At 40.8% G+C, this 20,772-nt stretch overlaps 1 protein-coding gene across 1 annotated transcript in view; it reads left to right on the forward strand.

The window, feature by feature from the left end:
* The first annotated feature begins 9,467 nt into the window (after positions 1–9,467).
* Positions 9,468–20,772, forward strand: part of hs6st1a (heparan sulfate 6-O-sulfotransferase 1a) — a 175,852-nt gene continuing 164,547 nt past the window's right edge. Inside the window, exon 1 of the mRNA XM_017700282.2 lies at positions 9,468–10,243. Coding sequence (XP_017555771.1) covers positions 9,735–10,243 — 509 coding nt within the window. The 5' untranslated portion in view covers positions 9,468–9,734. The remainder of the gene's footprint in view (positions 10,244–20,772) is intronic.

Below are 20,772 nucleotides of genomic sequence, written 5' to 3' on the forward strand. Positions count from 1 at the left end.
GGTAGTGCTATGATTGTGTGGACTCAATGGAAAATATATGAACTCTAAAGTTCAAGGTGAAACTTTCAAATGGATTTTAAATCAATTCGTCAGAATGATCACTGTAAACACCGGCATAATCTTGGGTTGGTAAATCAAAAAACCTACATTATGCAATACACTGATTTCATACAAAGGAAATTGGTGCTGTATTGTCTGTAAGTTCCAGCAAATAAACAGTATTTGTGCGCTTGAATGTGCGAAAGTGTGTCTGTAGAAGACGCGTTAACTTAATTCAACAAAATCAACAAGAAAAATCAATGTTATTTGACCAGGGCACCCAAACCTTTATGACTCTGTGCCTGATCAAAACGTTTTAAACACAAATTTCCAGTCTAGTTCAACTCAGTAACCTTAAATGCTGAATTTTTTTGTTTGTATCTTCATCAAAGTTCAAGGCTGTGTGTCTGGAAAACAGCAGTTTTGCTCAGTTTCTTTTCAGAAAGAAAAATCAATAGCTGTTTAATCATTGTTCGCAATCCTCGCAATCTTTCTTTGTAAAGATTTCTGTTGACCTGGGTTACTTGATAATGTTCCAGTCCGGAGCTCCGCTGCAGGAGAAAATAACAATATCAGCATCTGCTTAATTCGCGGACTGGGGTAACGTAAAGGTCAGCGCCAGTCTAGTCTCCAAGGCCATCTCCAGGGTGAAGTGAGGCCTCAGACGAAAAGCAACAGTGCAAGCTGAGCGAGAGGAAAAGGGATGGAAGCCGAGAAATACTGTACATACGTGAAGCAGTTAAAACAGTAGCCATCGTAACGAAATGGGCTTTATTTCAAGATATTTGCAACAGGAAATCTGGGATTGTATGGCGAGTGGTCACTTTCACCACCGCCTTTACTTTCAGCATTTTTCATTGAAATTTTTCATCAGCATCTTCATATTTAAGGTGCAAACTTCTTGCTAATGCTTCAAATTTCTCAGTAATGTTTTTCAAAATGTCTTCCATGCTGTACACATTCAGAGAAAGGTACTTAACTACTACTGAGGTGGCAGCTCTCATGTCACTGGGGTGGTACCCTCAAGGGTCCCCTCAGTTAGGGAACACAACTGAATAACAATCCATTGCACTTATATTTTTTTAAGTTGCACTACGTAAGATTTGGGGATTTGGAGACCTCTTTGGTAGAGAGGTGTAATTGCACCCAAGCATGTGGAAGAACTTATTGTGCGTACAGACCCCTTCACTAAGTGGATGAACCTGATGACTGAAAGAGGATTCAAAGGGAACTCAGTCAAAACTTGGTGAATGTCATGTCTTCTGAGGATACACGTGAATGATCTACTATCATCATTGTATCTTCAGCAGTATAATGTTGATTATGCATTTGATGCCTTAGACTTTGAGCCGGACCTTCTTGAGCCTTTACATGTGAAATAAAGACGTATGACGTGGTCCAAAAACTTAAAATCCAACCCGACAACTTTCCATGACTGTGCTTTTAGAGGCATTAAACTCTGGATTCACAAAGGCTTTCTTAAGAAAAAACTTAAGGTTCTTAAGACAAACACTGGGTGTGTTTATATGCACTTAATTATCTGATCATAATCAGATTTCTGCAGTTACCTTCAACTGATCAGGCATAGTACATTCTAGAAATCCGATTAAGAAATCCAATAAAAGAGCTGGATTTTAGCTCAGTAATCAGATTGCTCACTCTTACACATCCTAGTGACGCTGAAACTATGTGCTTGGAGGATTTCAATATTCTTCATCTTCTAGATGATGTATGTTTCCTATTTTCAGGTAAAGTGGTGCAAAGTTTTTAAACCAAAAAGCCACAGCATGAGGTTTGAGTTTTACATTACATCATCTGAAATCTGATTGCTGTCTGATTCACTTAGACCTGGAGTTTTCCCATTATCCGATTACTCAAGTGTATGTAAACGCTGATTAGATACTGACAAAATCTGATTTTCTGCAGTTATCGGATTATTAAGTGCAAAAACGCAAGTTCAATAAAATGTTCTTAAATGCAATTCTCCAAAAAAAAAAACTTAAGAAAATCTCAGATATTTTCTTCAGAAGATCTGAATTATTTCCTTAACATTTGCTTAATTCTCCTTTTTTTCTACAGTGAATGCATTTCATAGATTATCATAAACATGAGATATATTTTGAATGGGTATTAACCATTTTTGTCCTTATTTAGCTTAATCCGCTCAGAGGAGCAAAACGGTGGGTAAGCAAGATCTAGAAGTGACGATGGAAGAAAAAAAAAACCCTCCTCAGTAAATACGATCAATTTGGGCTGATGTTCGAAAGTGAGAGACGAGGATCTGAGTTACATCAAATCTTGTCCACACTTACAGCCTGAAGTGAGTATGAGGCTGTTGGAAAGTTAAGAAAACGTTTAAGAACATAATAATTTCACGAATATGTCACGCTTCCGGGTTCTCCTCCCTTGCCTAACATGCTCCAGGACTCCATTTCCCAGGATTCCTATCATCATGACGTCACCCCTTCCACCCATCACAGGCCTCTGCCCCATTCACAGTCACCTGATCACTAATGCAACACACCTGCGTTCATTTGCTTCTGACTTTAAAAGGGTCCTGGTTAGTTCTCCTCATTGTGAGGTATTGCCGCTCTACTGGTTTACTGAGTGTTTCTCTTCTGATGTCATGACTAGTGGGACGGAACCCATTGCCATGTTGTCGACTATTACTCTGTTGGATTTGCCCTTTTGCTCTGGTTGTCTGTGTTTTTGTATTTTCTGCTTTTTTGACTTTTCGCCTGTCTTTGGGATCTGATTTGGCATTTGCCCTGACTCTGTCCTTTCTCCCAAGTCTTCTCTCATTAAACCTTTTCATTTTTAAGATCGGCGAGATAAAAAGATAAAATCATTTTTTTCTGTGCTTGTTCAGCGTCACAAAATATCACTTGTTCTTAGAACCGTTCTTACAAAAAAGATACAAAAAAAAGATCTTAAGAAATTCTTCTCATAACTCTTTTTCTTAAGAATGAAGTTAAGAAAAAAATACAAGACGCTTCCTTGAATCCAGTCCGTGGTTCCCATCACCACCACTATGACTGTGAGATTCTTTAGAACCGAGAATTTCACTCCAAACTACTGTGAATGACTTTGTTTACAACTTAATCATTTAATTAATGTCTGGGCCGAGCCTGATGTCACTGATTCTCTCCACGGACTCGCTGTAACAGGCATTTTTTGACAGTATGACAACAGATGTTTTCGAACACTGTGGTTTGGGAATAGCATGTAATTATTACCATATTTTTAAGTACTGCATATACTTACCATTCTTTAGTCCTTCGCATACTCAGACATTCCTAACTGCCACCTGTTTCCGCACAGCACTGCCAGCTTTATCCAATATCGTGAATGTCAGTTTTTTCCCTCTAATAATGGGGTTTCAGCTGAGAATATTTGCTTTGTTGCCACCAGTAATACCATGTCTGTCAACAGTGTTCATCTTCAGAATCTTCACTGACCTGTCTAAGTAAACCCAGTGCTACTCTCACTCTCGGGGTGGCCAGGGTGATCATCAAAGTGACCACTGGACCATCAAAAATACATCTATCTTGCCCACATTTAGCCCATATTAGGGACTTTTATGGCCTAATGCTAACTCTACACATCTTGAAAACAGATGGTTCTTCAAGGGTTCTTTAGTAAAGACAATGGTTCTATGTAGAAATATGGACACTCAAAACATTTGCATGCTTAAAGAATTCTTTACATGGCAAAATGCCAAATGGTTCTTCTGATCATTCTATATAACCAAAAGGCTCCATTTCACTGTTCAAAGAACCATTTAAGCATACAAATAGTTGTTTGAGTGTCCGTGGTTCTATATAGAACCATTGCCTTTACTAAAGACCCCTTGGAGAACCATCTTTTTTTTGTATAATCAGTTTGTCCCAAAATAAGGAGAATGAGAGACATATGTAGGACACTGGACATTGATTATTCAGCACTGTGTAAAAATCAGAGGCCACCTTTCATTTCATTTCCTGCCAAAACGGCCATGAAGTCCAGGAAAAGCATCAGGGAGAAAAAGTGGAAAACATACACTCTTAAAAAAAGATGGTTCTTCAGGGGTTCTTTAGGAAAGAAGATGGTTTGCATAATTAAAGTGCTCTTTGCGTCATGAAAGGGTTCTTCAGATTAAAGGAGAATGTGTTGTAGATGGTTCAAAACAGAACCTATTTAAAAAGGGTATATATAGCACCCAAAAGGGGTCTTCTATTGATGCAACCTTGACGTTACAACAGTAGAAGACCCATTTTGATGTACATATAAAACCATCTACAGCACGTTCTCCATCAGTAGCTCCAAAAAATGGTAGGTATGTTATAGTCAGTAGATGTAATATTTCTCCTGTTGAGATTATTGTAAGCTTAATTTAAGACTATTCACCTTATTTCTAGTTATTATTTGCTTGTAATTATTACTGCAGCAAAAATATCTGATAGTATAGTGAGATAATTTTAGTTTAATTACCTAAAACAAGTAAATAATGTCTAGAAATAAGCTGGATGGTTTTGTAATAAGTGCACATCCATCTCAAAATGGGAAATATTACCTATATTTACTAGATTTAGATCATATTACTTAGCAAGATGCCATTTTTTTCATGATGCAAAGAACTCTTTAATCATGCAAAGGGTTCTTTGAGTGTTTATAGTTCTGTATAAAACCATTTCCTTTACTGAACAACCCTTGACAAACCATCTTTTTAAAGAGCGTACATGTGACAGAAAATGACACAGAAATCTTATCAAATCAAATGAATAGTCAAAATCCTGCTTTCTTTAAAAAAAAAAAGAATATCAGTTAAAATCTAAAATTTAGCTTTGGTTTTTGGCTAAGTTGACTATGAGTAGCCAGCTATGTTTGTGATCGTATGAGTCGTAAAGGTGGCATTAGATACTGTCAGGGCTTAATCTGAGATTTAGGAGGTGAAGGAACCTCGCTTATTTATAGGTGCCAATAAGGTGGGAGCAATGGGTCTCATCCAACTGTTCTTAAGAAGAAATTTCTTCTTTACTTAAAACCAAAAGATTCCACAAAGCTTCTGACATGTTCTTATTTTGAGCAAAAGGTGAGAACAATTTTGTGGTTTAAGAACGTCGTGAATCTGATATAGACTTCTGTCTTAGGACCTTTCTCAAGAGCACATTTAAGAAGAAACTTTATTGTTAAGTTTAGCCTACGCGTTTATACATTGGGTTCTCAGTATTGTTATCATTGAAATGAGCTTAATAGCTTAGTTTTTTTCTGGCAGTGTGCTCTGCTGGAGTGAAGGCTTCAGTGGTACATCCTCTCCTCTGTCTGCAGATAAGATGTATAATATGGGGGTATCACAGCCAACTGTTTACATTCCCTAAAATTTATTGGAAATGATATACATTTACATCAGATTCCATCAGAACGTCAAGTCAAATGTATTTGTATAGCGTATTTCACAACTGATGTTGTCACAAAACAGCTTCACAGAACTGTGGGGGGGCCTCTGGTCCTCCTAGTCCTCCTCTGGTCAGACTACCTACAAAGTTATTACACTACTAATATTAATAATAGTAGTATTAGTAGTACTAATAGCTAGGAGTCCATGAATGTAGGACAATGTAGGGTGGGCAGCTAGTCCAAGATAGGTGGCGGTAGCTGGGTTGTGGGCAGCTGGTCTGAAGTGTTTAGCAGGACAGCTCGACAGTCAGTCATCCTTCAGTGTCCAGCCGGACAGGTGGGCAGTCATTTACTCTGAAAAAGGCAGGAAGATGGAATTAGCTTTGTTCTGTTTGTTCTCTCCAGCCCAGGTTAACCTCTGTGATGCAGTGTAAAACAAAACTGCTCATGAAACTGTGGATGATCTGTTGGCATAATCTGTTGAAGCATAGTCCACTTTTACCATTTAGCTTTTGCTATTCCATTCGCCAACATCCCACTAATGACCAGGGGTCCTGGGCGGCAGCTCTCAAGGCCCACTGAGTTAAAGGGACTCTTGCCATCATGAAAAATTTAACCATTGTTTCATTTGCCGTAAACATGCTTACTTGCCTCCCACAGTGGTGCCACAATACTATCTAGAGTGAGATGCTCCAGTTTAAAGACTAGGAAAAGCCCCCTTTTGATGACATATCCTGAAGGTGGGACGAGCTGTAGAAAAGCTACAACTGCTTCAGCATTGCTGCTAGGAAGCCAAAACATCAAGCCTGTATTTAGTAGTCTGTACAACAGTGACTACTCTAGCAGTCTTTATCGCAGTTGATGGGATGGTTCCCAGTGGTTGTATATATTTTTGTCATTCTGTTAAACGGATGAGGCTGATGGATGCAATGCTGTGCCACAGAGGATTACATAACATAGCAGATAACATAGTAAATGCATGTTTCATGCCGGACTGTCTAACCCCTGCACTGAACCCATGTGAATAGACAAAGTACTTGAAGATAAGTGCTCTTTGCTTATGCGCAGCAGCATAGACGCCTGGCTGACTCGTCCAATGATATTAGTGCACTTTCTCAGCACGGAATGATCAGCCAACGGTATCTCCAGTGTCTCAGTAGCAGTAATCACTTACTTACTCACATAAGTGTGGGGGCGGAGCCTGAGGCTGCTGCCGGATTGTAAATAAAAACATGCTAATAGCGCTTGCTGGGTTTTGAGTGAGTAACGAGTAAACATTATTATTTTGAGTTGACTGAAGCAAAATAGCTAGGAGGCTTCAGAACATGAGAGGGTGAGCATTCATTACTAGAGACCACCTAACTGAGCTTCTCTGGAACGACTGATTCTTGGTTTGTCGCTCTATGTCCGCTGTTAGTATTAGTGCTAGAGTTAGTACTGTTTGCTCTGTGCAGAAGCCAAGAGTCCTTCGTTCTCATGTGGCTTTCTGTCCATTCATGGGTTCAATGCAAGGGCATGAATCTTGCATTAAATTTGTGATTTATTGAGACTGTATGGGGGGAAATTCACAAGGCAGGATTACTTGGTTAACCAGATAACATAAGACAAAAGGCAACAGTAATTTCATATCTGAAATTTTGAAACTTTCATGATTTTAAAATGTCTGTTGCCCTTTACATTGTGTGTACATTTCATGATGAATGGACCAAAAGAAACCAAAGAAACAGCCCAAAATCAGTTGGAAAAAAAATCTGGTTCCATCGACTTACATTAAAAGTAAAGTAGGTTTTGTCCTTCTACTGTAAAGTTACTGTAAAGTATGTATATATATATATATATATATATATATATATATATATATATACAGAGAGAGAGAGACAGACACCCACACACACACACACACACACACACACATATATATATATGTGTATATATAGTTGTGCTATTGTCACATGTTATTGCATACACACTAAATACTCAATAATAACTAAAAAACATCACTGCACTATATCACTCTTTATATTAAACTTGCATTCAATTTCTAACATCATCCTTACTTTTAAGCTAGAGTCCATCTGATGATAATTTGCAATATTAATTTTAATATAGGCTAATATAGAAAAACAAGAAATTTAAATCAATGAATTCAAATAAAGTGACTTAATTCTATTTTACCTCTGCTTATTCTTCAGTACAAGTCAATGATAAAATCAATGAAACAACAAATTTAGTTCATTCAGAAATGTTATTTGGTGGCCATGAAATGTTGTTTATTTGTTGTTTATTTTTAGGACTCCCATTAGCTGCTGTCACGATAGCCTGGGGTCCAGTCGACATACCATACATTACAAAATAGTGCAATAACAGTCAACAAAACATGCATAAAACAAGACCATAGCGGAAGAATCTAAAACAGTAGAAAGATGAATGAAAACGGAGAAATCACCCTGAAAGAGAAGGACATTTGGTACATCTCACAAAGGCCTTAGCCGACTCTATTCTGGTAAGCATCTACATCCCTGTCCGCCGTGGAACGCCACCATAGTCCTGTTCCGACAGTTCAGTTTCAGTTCAATGTTTACATTTGCTTTTAAGCAAACGCCAATATTTCCTTTTGTTGCTTCATTATTTGAACATACGGCCTTTAATGTTTACCGGCGATCACAACATGTGCCCACCAACTCTATATAGCTGATTGGTATGAATGAACTTCCCATGTATTTGGTCTGACATTAAAACATCTGCTTTTTCTGTCTGTTTCTATTCCTTCAGTTATCCTAACACATAGTACAGGGATGAATGACAAAGAGTGAAAACAATACCACCCCACCCTGCCCCCCCACCCCTCGGAGAAATGAGGAAAACCATGGCAATAAACGGGTTCTCTTGGATTATATTAGCCCACATGAAGCCAGAATGAAGTCATTTCCATACAGACTATTAAATTTGTGTTTATGATCATGACTCAGAAGCGAAGGTGCTGCTCGCAGCTGAGGAACGAAGGGCGTAAGGAAGTGGGGAATCTGAGCTGTGCACTAGCACACATGAGAACCTGTTTCCAGTAGGCCCACCCATCCCTCATTCACACAGAGCCGAATGTACAGAGGCACGAAAGGTTTCCTCGAGCAGCGTTACTCTTGTCTTATGAACGCCAGCAAGTGGGCACTGACAAGTTGCATCATGAAGAGCCCTAAATGCTGCCCACTAGCTGTGAACTGAATTCACTGGGAAGCACTGAGTAGCCCATGTAGTTTCATGGGGTTGATTCTGTGGTTCTGTTTTACTATTTTTTTTTTTTGTTTCTCCATCTATATCTGTCTATCCACACACACACACACACACACACACACACACACATATATATATATATATATATATGTATGTATATAAAATATTTTAATATATGTATATATATATTTTTTTTTTCTTTACTTTTTTAATGCATAAGGGATCTTGAGCTGAGTGGCTCTAATCTCTGCATGTATATTGAGTTCTCATGAGTTAAAGTGCAATAGATACATACACACTTACAAACATACATACATAATAAAGTGAGTAAGTGGGGATTTGTTTTTTTTTCCAAAAGCAGGATTTCTCAGTTAGCCACATAATCTAAGCCCAAAAGTGAGGATGGTCCAGTGAGTGTCCTTCAGCTCTTTCCCTATTGGACAGACTTGACTTGGCTTACGTTATCTGGCTAAACTGAGAAACCCCGTTTTGTGAAATCCAACCTTGGACAGACCTAAATTATACTTGTTCTTGTAGGGGAAGGACAGGGCTAGCTCTCCATATCACAGCCTCCTAAAAAAGCCATTAGAAAGCGTGCGCGTCGTCAACAAACCAAAATATTTAAGTTTCTTTTCGCTGTGCAACGCTAGGGAATGATATCCCCCCACCCGTATTGCGATAAACCCCGCCTACTCGCGCTACTCCACCAATCCCAGCGCAGGCGGCGGGACGCGGGTGGCCAATCGTAGGGCAGAAGGGTGTTGGCGGTTGACGGAAAACGGGTGGGCCGGAAAAAAAACAACGTCGTGGTGAGTGGAGGACTTTAAAACAAGCTAGCACGCTGTCGAGTGAGAGTGGCGACGTCCTGAGAAGGGAGACCTGGCTACAGGCACGGGCTGGTCTGCGGACGCGTTCGGCTTTCCAACCCCCGGAGGCATTTTGGGCTCCCTTTTCTCTCCATATATGTGTCCGCACTTTGTATGAAAGCCGCGGTTCGTTCGTTTGTTGGGACCGGCGGGCGAGCCGTGTTAGCGTCCCCGTTAACGTCTCGTCAGCCCCTCAAGTCTGTGTGGACCGAGAAATGGTAACGTATGAAGCACGCTGGAAGGAACATGGTTGGGCGGACCAGCAAATTTTGGTTCGTCGTGGTCGGGTCGGTCCTCTTCATGTTGATTCTGTACCAGTACGTGGCGCCGGGTGTGATGAACTTGGGCTCCCCTCACGCCGAGGACGAGGCGGATATCTATCCGACCCCGGACCCGCACTACGTGAAGAAGTACTACTTCCCCATCAGAGATCTGGAGCGCACGGTGGATTTCCAAATCAAGGGCGACGACGTGATCGTCTTCCTGCACATCCAGAAGACCGGCGGCACCACCTTCGGGCGGCACCTGGTGCAAAACGTCCGGCTGGAGGTTCCCTGCGACTGCAGACCCGGCCAGAAGAAGTGTACTTGCTACCGGCCGAACCGCAAAGAGACGTGGCTCTTCTCTCGCTTCTCCACCGGCTGGAGCTGCGGTCTGCACGCCGACTGGACCGAGCTGACCAACTGCGTGCCGGGAGTCCTCAATAAGAAAGAGAGCAAAATGAAAAGCCAAAGGTGAGACTTTCTGCCGTAGTCCTTATTTTTCAGCTCGCGCGCGCTCGCTTTTGAAAATACAATCAACCGTTAAAACCGTTACAGACTGAACTTTGGCGGTCGGTGGTTTCAGCATTATTGTCTGATGCGCTCGAAACTGGCGTTAAACCTGCTGTTTCTGAGGTAAAAATTTCAGCTTTTCAGGGAACTGTTCATGTACACCGGCTCCAAATAGTATTTGTGCTCTGCCAATTGAAAAATATTCAACCGTCAACGAAATTTACAGCCGAAACAGAGCGAACCTTGACGGTGACGAGTACTGATGTCTAAGCTAATATGTTGGCATCGTTATCTGAGGTGTTTTACCTCAGTTAGCCTGTCATAACACCTGTCAAAACTAAGCCTTAAGTTCGGATGAGCTAACTACTTCTGAGGTAAAATTTCAACATTTCACCAAACTGCTCATGTACACTGGACCCAAATAGTATTTATGCTCTGCCAATGGAAAAATATTCAACCGTTTACTAAATTTACAGCCGCTGACAGGTACTAATATTTAAGCTAATATGTTAGCATCATTGTCTGACGCTGTTAACGTTAGCCTGTCATAGGCTAACTACATCTGAGGTAAAAGTTCAGCATTTCACTGAACTGCTCATGTACACTTGCTCCAAAAAATATTTGGACAATTGTGCCATACGTAACATGTATACATTTCACTGTGTAAGCTTAACAAGCAAAATGATGAAAAAAGTGCCATTTCCATTATTTGCCATTATCATTTTTAGTGCTCTTTCCAAAGGCATTTCAGCCATTTCTTTGCAACTTTGCATCTGGGAAGCCTTTGTAAACGTCTGAGGTCGTGATTCAATCGATGGACGCAAGCTAAGCGAGATCATTGGAAGAAAAACAGCCCCAGATTTTGACATTTCCATGTCCGTGCTTTACAGTACCGGTAGTGCAGTCTGGTTAGATGTCTTCTCCAGGATTTGTCCACAGAAAGCGTCTAATGTTGTGCTAAAGGTGTGTTTTCCCTGAAACAAATCATTTAGCCATTTAATGAAAGGCCATTAAAGCTTGCCAGTGGTTAAATGCTTTACCTGCCCAATTGCCTTTTGAGGAATAAAAACCAGACTGCACTACTGGTACTGTAAAGCACTGTATATTCTGTACAGGGTTTCAAGATAAATATCAACGGAAGAGTCAAACAAATTTGCCTGTTTTAAGTATTAGGCTCTATTTGCCTGAATAGAAACCATGTGACTTTGCTTCAGGTTTGTATTTACCTGAAAAAAACCCTCAAATTACTTTCCCTCGCCAGTTTTTTGAAGTACTCTTTGCTCTCCAGGGTGTACTGGAAATGGAAAATTACTGTTTAACCTAGCAGCCCCTTGTCAACACAGGAGTAATTCCAGCTGGGCAGTGGGTTACAAAATCAACTTTGGCATGCAGGACACTGTCCACAGTCTATTACTTGACAGAGGTGTGTGTGTGTTTTTGTGTGTTTCTATCCCTTGGCGCTCAGCTGTGGTTGGTGCCGTTTCCGTGAAGACGAGAAAATTTCCTGTCATCTTGCTCTCTTTCCTGTGTCCCCAAACATGCCAGCACATCATGAGGATTCCTGCATTCTGATGAGGCTTATTTACTGTATTTGTAGGGCAGCTCAGCCTGTTTAGTTTTTCCTCAGAGAGAGAGAGAAAGAGAGAGAGGAGAAGGAGCAAGAAGAGCGAGAGAAAGAAGCATATCACGTATATTTGATGTCTAGATCTCCCTGACTTGAATGCAGCCTTGTCATTAACTGGCTTCAGAAGAGCAGATCTAATGTCAAATCAGCACTGATTTCTCATCCTAAAAGTGCTGCTCGTCTCTCTTTTTTTTGGGCAAATCTTTTATCACTTTGTTTTTGAGGGTGCCTGGCTTCGTGCCATTGGAATCGCATCCCGACAGCTCGTTGCTGTTGGCCATTCTGAGGAATGTGATGTAGACATGGACACACATTCCACTCCTTGAGGAATCTGGCTTATGTCAAAGGAAGACAGGCTACAACACTGTTTCCCAACTCTGCAAATTTATGTTATCCCTGCTGTAATATGGACATCACAGCTAGCGGATAGCTTTGGAAATAGCTGATGAGTTTGGTCAGGTGTTGTAGTGCAGGGAAAAGGCTGTAATGTACAGGGCAGGGACACTCTAGGAGCATGGTTGGGAAACACTGGGCTCCAATAACATGGACATGCCTCTGCTAATTTATCAAGCATGCAGTCTGTAAGATCTCAGTTGAATGTTTTGATGCTACAGAAATGGAGAAGCCAAACTGTTAGATCTACTTAATTGTCAGCAGTTAGCTGTTTGACTCTTCTGTTGATATTTATCTTGAAACCCTGTAAAGAATATACAGTGCTTTACAGTACCAGTAGTGCAGTCTGGTTAGATTACTTCTCCAGGATTATTCCACCGAAAGAGTTTACCATCAGTTGGATGTTGTGTAGGAGCTGTTTTTCTCTGAGACAAATATTATTTAGCAATTTATGAACCTAAAGAAAGCCATTAAAGTTTGCCAATGATTAAGTGCTTAAAATGTCCCAACCCTGCAAATTTATGTTATGCCTGCTGTAATACGAACATTACAGCTTAGCTTTGGAAGGAGCTGATGAGTTTGGCCCGGAGCAGGAGTGGAACATTCTAAGAACATGGTTGGGAAAACTGGGCTTCAGTAACACGAGCATGCCTCCCCTAATATATCGAGCATGCTTTCTCGGTGGAATGTCTTGATGCTATCCAGCAGCAGGAGTGGAAATGCCAAACTCTTGAAACTACTGAAATGTCAACAGTTAGCTGTTTGACTCTATAATTGATATAAATCTTGGAAGCATACATGGACTATACAGTGCTTTACAGTTCCAGTGCAGTCTGGTTAAATTTCGTCCTGAGGATTTTTCCACAGAAAGAGTTTACTATCAGTTTTTCTCTGAAACAAATATTCCATAGCCATTTATGAAAGAATCTAAAGAACTTAATTGAAGTTTGCCAATGATTAAATGTTTAAAGTGTCCCAACCCTGTAAATGTGTGTTATCCCTGCTGTAATACGGACAGTACAGCTAGCGAATAACTTTGGAATGAGCTGATGAGCTTGGTTAGGTGTCCTAGAGCAGGGAAAAGGCTGAAATGTGCAGGACAGGGACACTCTAGAAGCAGCACTGGGCTTCAATAACATAGGCATGCCTCCCCCAATTTATCAAGCATGCAGTCTGAAAGATCTCTGTGGAATTCTTGATGCTATCCAGCAGCAGGAGTGGAAAAGCCAAACTGTTAGAACTACTGAATTGTCAGCAGTTAGGTGTTTGACTCTTTCATTGATGGGAATCTTGGAAGCCTAAATGGAGTATAGTGTGCTCGTATCACTTTGATGCACCAGATTTTATCCCAGCAAGCCGAGTCCTGCAGGACTTTACTGCTCTAAGCTCTACCAAACACTGGATTTGTGGAATGGTTGAGTAGGTATGTGTGTCTGAAGACTAGTTTACGTCACAGATAAAGGACGTGCCGGCCTCATTCTTGATGCCAAATCTATCATTTATTTTCACTCATGGACACAAATACCTCAAGAAATGGAACCGTTTAATGAGGAGTTGCCAGTGGATATGCTGAAGTTTAATAGCCAGTGGTCAAGTATTGATTCAGTCCTGTGACGCTGAATTATAAATTCATGAAGGACAGATTAGAGGTCTCACAGCTTCAATCAGAAGAGCTTAATGTAATTTAACCTTTAAAAGGCCTCTACAGGAATAAGCTGGAATTCTGGATCAGTGCCAGTAAGCAATATTTCCATGTCTGTATCTGCTGATGCTAATACTGAAATAGATTCCAAGGATGTGTATTAATACGGATATTGATTGCATTGAACAGGAGCAGGATTAGCAACGTAGCTCTAAAAATATCATACATAGTCCCATGTGCCAGTGGTAGAAGAATACGTTCATTTTATAGGAGCAGCGATGCCTTCGGATCTGGACTAATTACAGCATTATTAAGATACTGGTCAAATGGATACAAATTCAGATATTTAAAAGCGTTATCTGCTCATAGCAAAGTGGTCTCAATTATGCTGTGCATCCCTAGTGAGTCTAGCTCTACTTGTTTATCATACCCAGTGGTATTTTTTTTTCTTTTCTAGGCACAAAACAGTGTGAAAGCTAATTTCAGTTGAGTTGAGGTCTGCATGTGAATGAATCTCCCTGTTACTGAGAAGGCACTAGTTCTTGAATAATCACCCTTATGCAAAAAAACAAAAAACAAAACCTGGCCTGGACTTGACCTCTCGTCCTACAGCTGAGGAATATTCCACAGCATGTGTGGTACACCTGCACAGCAGAATCCCCATTTGTTCCAACACCTACAGCACTGAATGTACAAGGTCAGCATGTCCAGCTGACCTTGAGCTTTCAAAGTGGGTCCACACTTTAATTTCTCACTTTTGTAACTGTATTATTTTTCATAGTGGTTGTGGAATCATCCATAGTAACCCATAAAATTAATGACTAAATATTAAGCCTAGAGTTTAAGGGCTAAACGCTGTGGCCGTTAATGCAACGTTGGGGATTGTGCTGAGATGAGTACCACAATGCTCTTCCTCCACGGTGACAACTATATAGACAGCTAAATGAGCTGTTTACATTCAACATTCCTTCGCCCTATTGTCTTCTCCTTTAGCCTGAATGGAATCAAACCATTGAAAATCAGTCAGTTGGATATTTTTTCCTTGTGTTGTTGTCTGGTGGGTTTTTCAGGTTCTTAACTGTTTAGTAAGAACTATATTCAAGTAAATGTGTTTGTACTTCAGTGAAATAGTGACTCAAGCAGTTGAAAAGTGGTTTCCAATCTCAAATGTGAGGGAAAAGAGGATCAGGCCAGAAAACTGTAGAATTGCGGTGGAATTTCTTAATAGGAAGTGAAACTTGATGGGTGTCATTCATATAACTAAAGCTCCAAAGTGAGAGTTGAAAGCAACAGTAAAGCAGCTCAAGTGCTGCCATCTGTACTGGCTGAAATGGTCGTTCAATGAACAGTAGTGAACCAGTTTTGTCAACTTTCAGTCTGAACAGTTTTACATGTGAAAGGTTGGTCCTTGGAGAATCTCCCATCAGCTTTTAACAGCGTCGACCCCTCTCATTATGCCGGGTTTAATCAGGCATTGGCGGCTCTGCTCCACCCCCGCAGCTCTGGTGTCTGCGTGATGGGGCTTAACAGCCAAGCCACTCGTCCGCTGATCTGCCTCTTCCGACTGCATCACGCTCGCACTCCAAGCGGCCTTCTCTGTTTCATCAGGCTAAAGAGGGGAGAATGGGTCTCATCATGCAGCTGCTGATAGAAGAGATATTGTCTGTGAAATTGTTTTTGCATTGCTGTGGGACTCTGTTTAGTGCACTAAACAGTGCAGCAAGTTCTGATGTTGCACTAGATATTTAAAAATAGTTTTTCCTCTTGCCATTTCAGATTTGGATTCGCTAAGAGCTGATAATATTTATAATGATAACAATGACAGCTAACAGCTGGGCAGTAGATGACTTTGATCAGTATGAATTGTTTAATTAGCAAGGCAAATACATGCTCTTAATTTAAAAAAAATCCTCTCTTAGTACTCATTATTGGAAATATTCATTAATGGGTTCATATATAGATTATTTTAATGATGAATTGATTAAACTAAGTAGTTATTCATCATTGTGTAAAGTGCATTAAATCTATATTTTTCTAGTAAAGACTTTAGCTACCATGCTTGCAGTTTAATCCAAACAAATGAGATCTTCACTAAGACCATTTGCTACACAGATAAAGCTGAGCTGTAGCCTTCAATGCATTTTGCCATAAAATATTAAATGTGGGCTTTTGTAATTGTAATTACATTTTACAGCTTGCTAAATACAAGAAGACCTTTTAATATAGTCCAGCATATTAGCCTAATGACAATAATAGGCTATAATAATGCCGGAGGTCTTCTAATCCAGACCTTGAATCCAGTTTCCAGTCTTGCATTAGGTAATTACTGGTAGTTTACTGAACTGTTGATGATACTGATTGGCCACCTAGTGCCTCACCTGCCAGCGATTGCAAAATCCTGGACTTGGAACTGGATTCAAAGTCCAGCTTTGAAGACCCCTGCTATAGGCTAATTTATCAGGGTAAACTTTAACTGTAACAAGAAGCAGTTTATAGGCTGTTAAAGTGCACTTAATTCAACCTGCATTGGCAATAACAGTGTTGGATTGCAAGTTTTTGGTTGTGTTTGTTTTCACTGGTTTAAGCAGGCTTATCTGTGTGGTGAAGCAAGTTGTTGAAACTGCCACAGAATTGATTGAAAGGTCCATCAGCACGTAGAGTAGGGTTTGGGGCAGTGGTCACCAGCCCTTCTGAAGATCTACTTTTGACAGAGTCACTTAAATGACCTAACACTGCTGCCTGTGATTCAGCCAAAAAAGCACTTTGGAAGAAATTAGTTGGAGCAGATCTAGCAAATTGTGGTTTAAAGTAGGGTCCACAGAAGGTAGAACTTCTGGACGACTGGTTTAGGGGTTTGGGTGATGACCAGGCTCTTGTGGTCCTTTATGGGGGGGAGACTTAACCGTGAAAATGCAAATCCGTGTATTTGAAGCTCTGTCCTAGTGTACAGCAGGCTATAGACTGAGTGTGCAGCCCTAGTCTGGAGCCATGTGCTGTGTACAAAGTGCTGAGAGTCTTCTGGTGCGTGGTGCTGGGATTTTCCTTCTCCACACTGATTTCATCTTATCTATTTAAAGATATTGCAGCAGATTTTGAGTCCCAGGCCAATAAGCTGGCACAGAAAAAGACTGCAGCACTGCTGTCGTTCTTTTAATTTTACGAAGACCCTATCCCATTCTCTCTCCCTCTCCTTCCTCCCTTCCTCTCTCTCTGCTCCTGGTAGTGTCATTCTCTAATCAAACAGGCAAGGTAATTTTCCACACTGTAGCTTTATGGGTATGGGCTGCACAGTGTATCCCACGCGTGACTGGAACATTAGAGGAAATGTATTTTCATGGAAGATTTGCTGCAATTTCTGAAATGGCTAGCTCCACTAATGGACATCCGCCTTATGTATAATCACTCTCTCTGTACCTAATGTATTTCCATATGCACTGTATATTGTTGTGTTATACTTGCACAAGGGTCTAGGTGTAATGAAAGGGGTGGGGTTCGGCAGGTCAGTATTAGGGTAATTTGAGACACTGCATTCACATTACGAGTCTGACAAGCTGAGATGGAAGGAGCGCTGTTTAAAATGAGAGGAGCAGGTGATGGAGTGAGGAGAAGTGATTACAAAGCACCATGAACACTGGCTGAATTTGTTCGCCAGCTCTCAAAAAGTGCTTGATGTGCCAGAAAGGGAGGCATCAGAGAGGATGGGCTCTGGATTACGGGAAATGATTTCACTATGACTGCTCGCTGGCTTCTAGGGTCATCCTCTCTTGGACCCATCTCTGATTCCCCCCGATTGTTTGTGTATGTGATTAGTGGCTATGTGATGTGAGTGGTCTAAAGGCAACTTGTCCACAGGCAGTATCTGTGCAGTAGTGTAATTCATGTTAATGTCTGCATTTGATGGTGCTGAATAAAAGCCAAAAGTGTGTGTAATGCTTTTAAAAGTGACCTATAGACCCCTTTTATGGGATAGGCAATACACAGAATCGATATCAGAGACATCTTTGTCAGATTTTTTTGTCGTTTGCTAAGCCTATTTGAGAACAAATGGAAGTTACTAGAAATGCTGTGGTTTTGTACTTCAAATGTACATTGTATAAGAAAGGCTAATGGTGCTAATATTGAATGAAATCCAGTAGTCACCAATTCCTTTAATTTTTTTTTTTCCCCAAATAGTACTAGCTGGGTTAGTACTGATTGGTTGCCAGTTTTCTTTACTTAATCATAGTCTAGGTAACTGGTCTCTACTGCTTTTCAATCCGTATTAGCCAAGTAAGCATTTACCGTGTGGAAACACCAGCATTTTTTTTTTTAAAACCTCTGAAACCATATGTACCCACTTTTTAATTCCTTTCTCCCATAATTATATAACTCGCAAATTTGTTTCATTTAATTTACTGACTGTAGTCACTGTATACTAGGTCTTCAGATTAATGACTCATTAATAAGCATTCAGTTTAAGGGGTCAGTGCAGTCTCTTAGTCAAGAAGTGGTCCAGATGGTCTTGCTCTCTTTACCAGTTTTCTGTAGCCAGACTTGTGGCTGTTTCCCTCGGCCAAGCCTTCATGACATGATGACTTTGGGCAGGAGCAGGGCTCAAGGTTTGGAGCTTGGCCTCTGGGAAGCAGCCTGGCGTTCATGTGTTAATCCCATCAGATCAGCGCGGATTAAACACAGCCCCTTCCAAAGCCCGTTACGCACAAATGCAGATCCCACACCCGTCCGCTGCTGTCGAGAAACCAGCACTTTGCAGTCAAGTTACTTGTCTGAGAATTTCTTTCTCTCTTTCTTTCTCGTTTTGTGCTGCCTGCATTGTATCCATTGAGATCTTCCTGTGCTGGGAAACAATGGGTACAAGTGTTTCATGTTTGAGAGACGTTTGCAAATGGGCAAATGTCAGAGTTTAGAATAATGGGAACACTGTGAGGGCATGGTGGCGGAGGACGTGTCTTTACATTTTTAAACAGTTGAATGAAAGGTGCTTTTCTTCCCGATCACGTCTTTGATTGGTCATTGTCTTAGCTCTCTGTCTTACAGTTACTGGAAGATTGGTAATTGCTTGATCATGTTTGGTAGATTTACTGCAGGCTGAGCTGTTTACGTGTCTGTAGAAGAGTACTTACTTCAAAATGCTGACACTATTAGCTAATAGATTGTGCTATTAACTGATACCTGCTAGCTTCCTTTCATCGTTTTTGATGTTTATTGCTCCTAAATGAACTTTTATCATTCTCATTTGAGTGAGGAGAGAGTGAAAGTGAAAGCAAGATGTTGTTGACATGACTTGGCTAGATTCAGCTAGCTGAGATGAGGAGTGTGTGAGAGAAATCACATGGCAGTTCACCTGTAGGTCTTGCTTGAGACAGTGTGCGTTTCTGGATGCACATGCTAACCTGCCACAGGAATCCTTAGCACTTCTACAGTAAGTGGATTGAAGAGTGTTCTGACTGTATGGTTTCTGCTTGTATCAATTCATAGCATTGTCTGAAATCCTTTACGATACAATTTCTTCAAGCAACAAAATGCACTGTGCTTACCATCAGAGAAACCGCATAAAGCAAGTTCAACGTAGACAGCGTTCACAAAGCCTACCAGCTGCAACCAGGGGGGACCGCCTGCCCCTGCTTGGTTCGAATAACTTCAGCTGCAGCCCTCCAGAGCTTTGCTCCACTGTGGAATCAATCAAATTGCAGAACTCTAGCTTTGCTATGGAGCCAATGACATCATATCTGGAAACTAGCTATCAAAATAAAAAGTCTGTAACGCCATGAGGCCCAGTGCTTACCTTTGACTATGCGGAAACACGGGACATTTTCTGTCCATCAAATATTGTCATTATAACCAACTTAACCCAGTTAATTATGCTGAATCAGTGTTCATTTTTCCATCACCTAGTGCATCAAGTCATTGTTGATTTCCAGTGTCAGAACTGATTTATTTGTGTATATCGATTTTGCTGATTCAACATTGATTCATTGTTATTTTTTGACGTATCTAAATGCAAAATCAATATAAAATACCGTCACCGTGAACACATTCCTTTATATTCGCTACACTGGCTTCCTAAAAACATAATGGTTTTAATCTTGTATTATATTAACTGTCTCTTGTTTTTATTCTATTCTTACAACTCCTGCTCCAGCTGTTCTGAGAAGCTTTTCATTTCTGAGCAGAAATGGAGTCCTCAGTTTGATTTGCTCCTTTAGTGGAGCGGTGCTCTGGAGGTCTGCAGCTCTGCCCCGATCTAAGGTCAAAGAGCTGTTTATGCTCTAGCCTAGTGTTCTGATGTTGTGGGACAGAAAATCCATGGTTAGATTAACCTAAGATTAAAGTTAGCTGCCTAAGCAAGACTTCCTGCTTCATGAAACAGGCTGCAGAAGCCTATGCAATGCATACATGAAGGCACTGCAGAAGCATTCATAAGGATGATACAAGAACCAAACCATTTCTTTCTTATCTTACACCATCGTTCACACACCCTGATATTCACTTGGCACATTCCTGTATATTAATGCTTTGCGGTGCTGTTGTTTTTTAATCTTCTTAAAAGCTCACCATGTCTTTCTGCTCGTCGTTTTCATATTTATGCTGTATTTACCCCTCCTTACAAGGCGGCCCCTGCCAGATCTCAGCGCGCGTGGAGTCTCTCAGTTGACTTATTTATTAAATGGGAGAAGAAAAAGCCACGGCCATGCTGCTGCTTGGAACTTGATAATGGAGCCTGTAGGCCGTGAAGAGAAGTGTGCCCTAGAGTCGACCCTGACGCGGGCCCAGTACAAAAAAGGGATGGGGAAAAAAAAACGCTCTGCTCCTTGTCTAACAGCTTTTTAATAA

The sequence above is a fragment of the Pygocentrus nattereri genome, chromosome 2 (assembly GCF_015220715.1).
Source record: "Pygocentrus nattereri isolate fPygNat1 chromosome 2, fPygNat1.pri, whole genome shotgun sequence".
Lineage (NCBI taxonomy): Eukaryota > Metazoa > Chordata > Actinopteri > Characiformes > Serrasalmidae > Pygocentrus > Pygocentrus nattereri.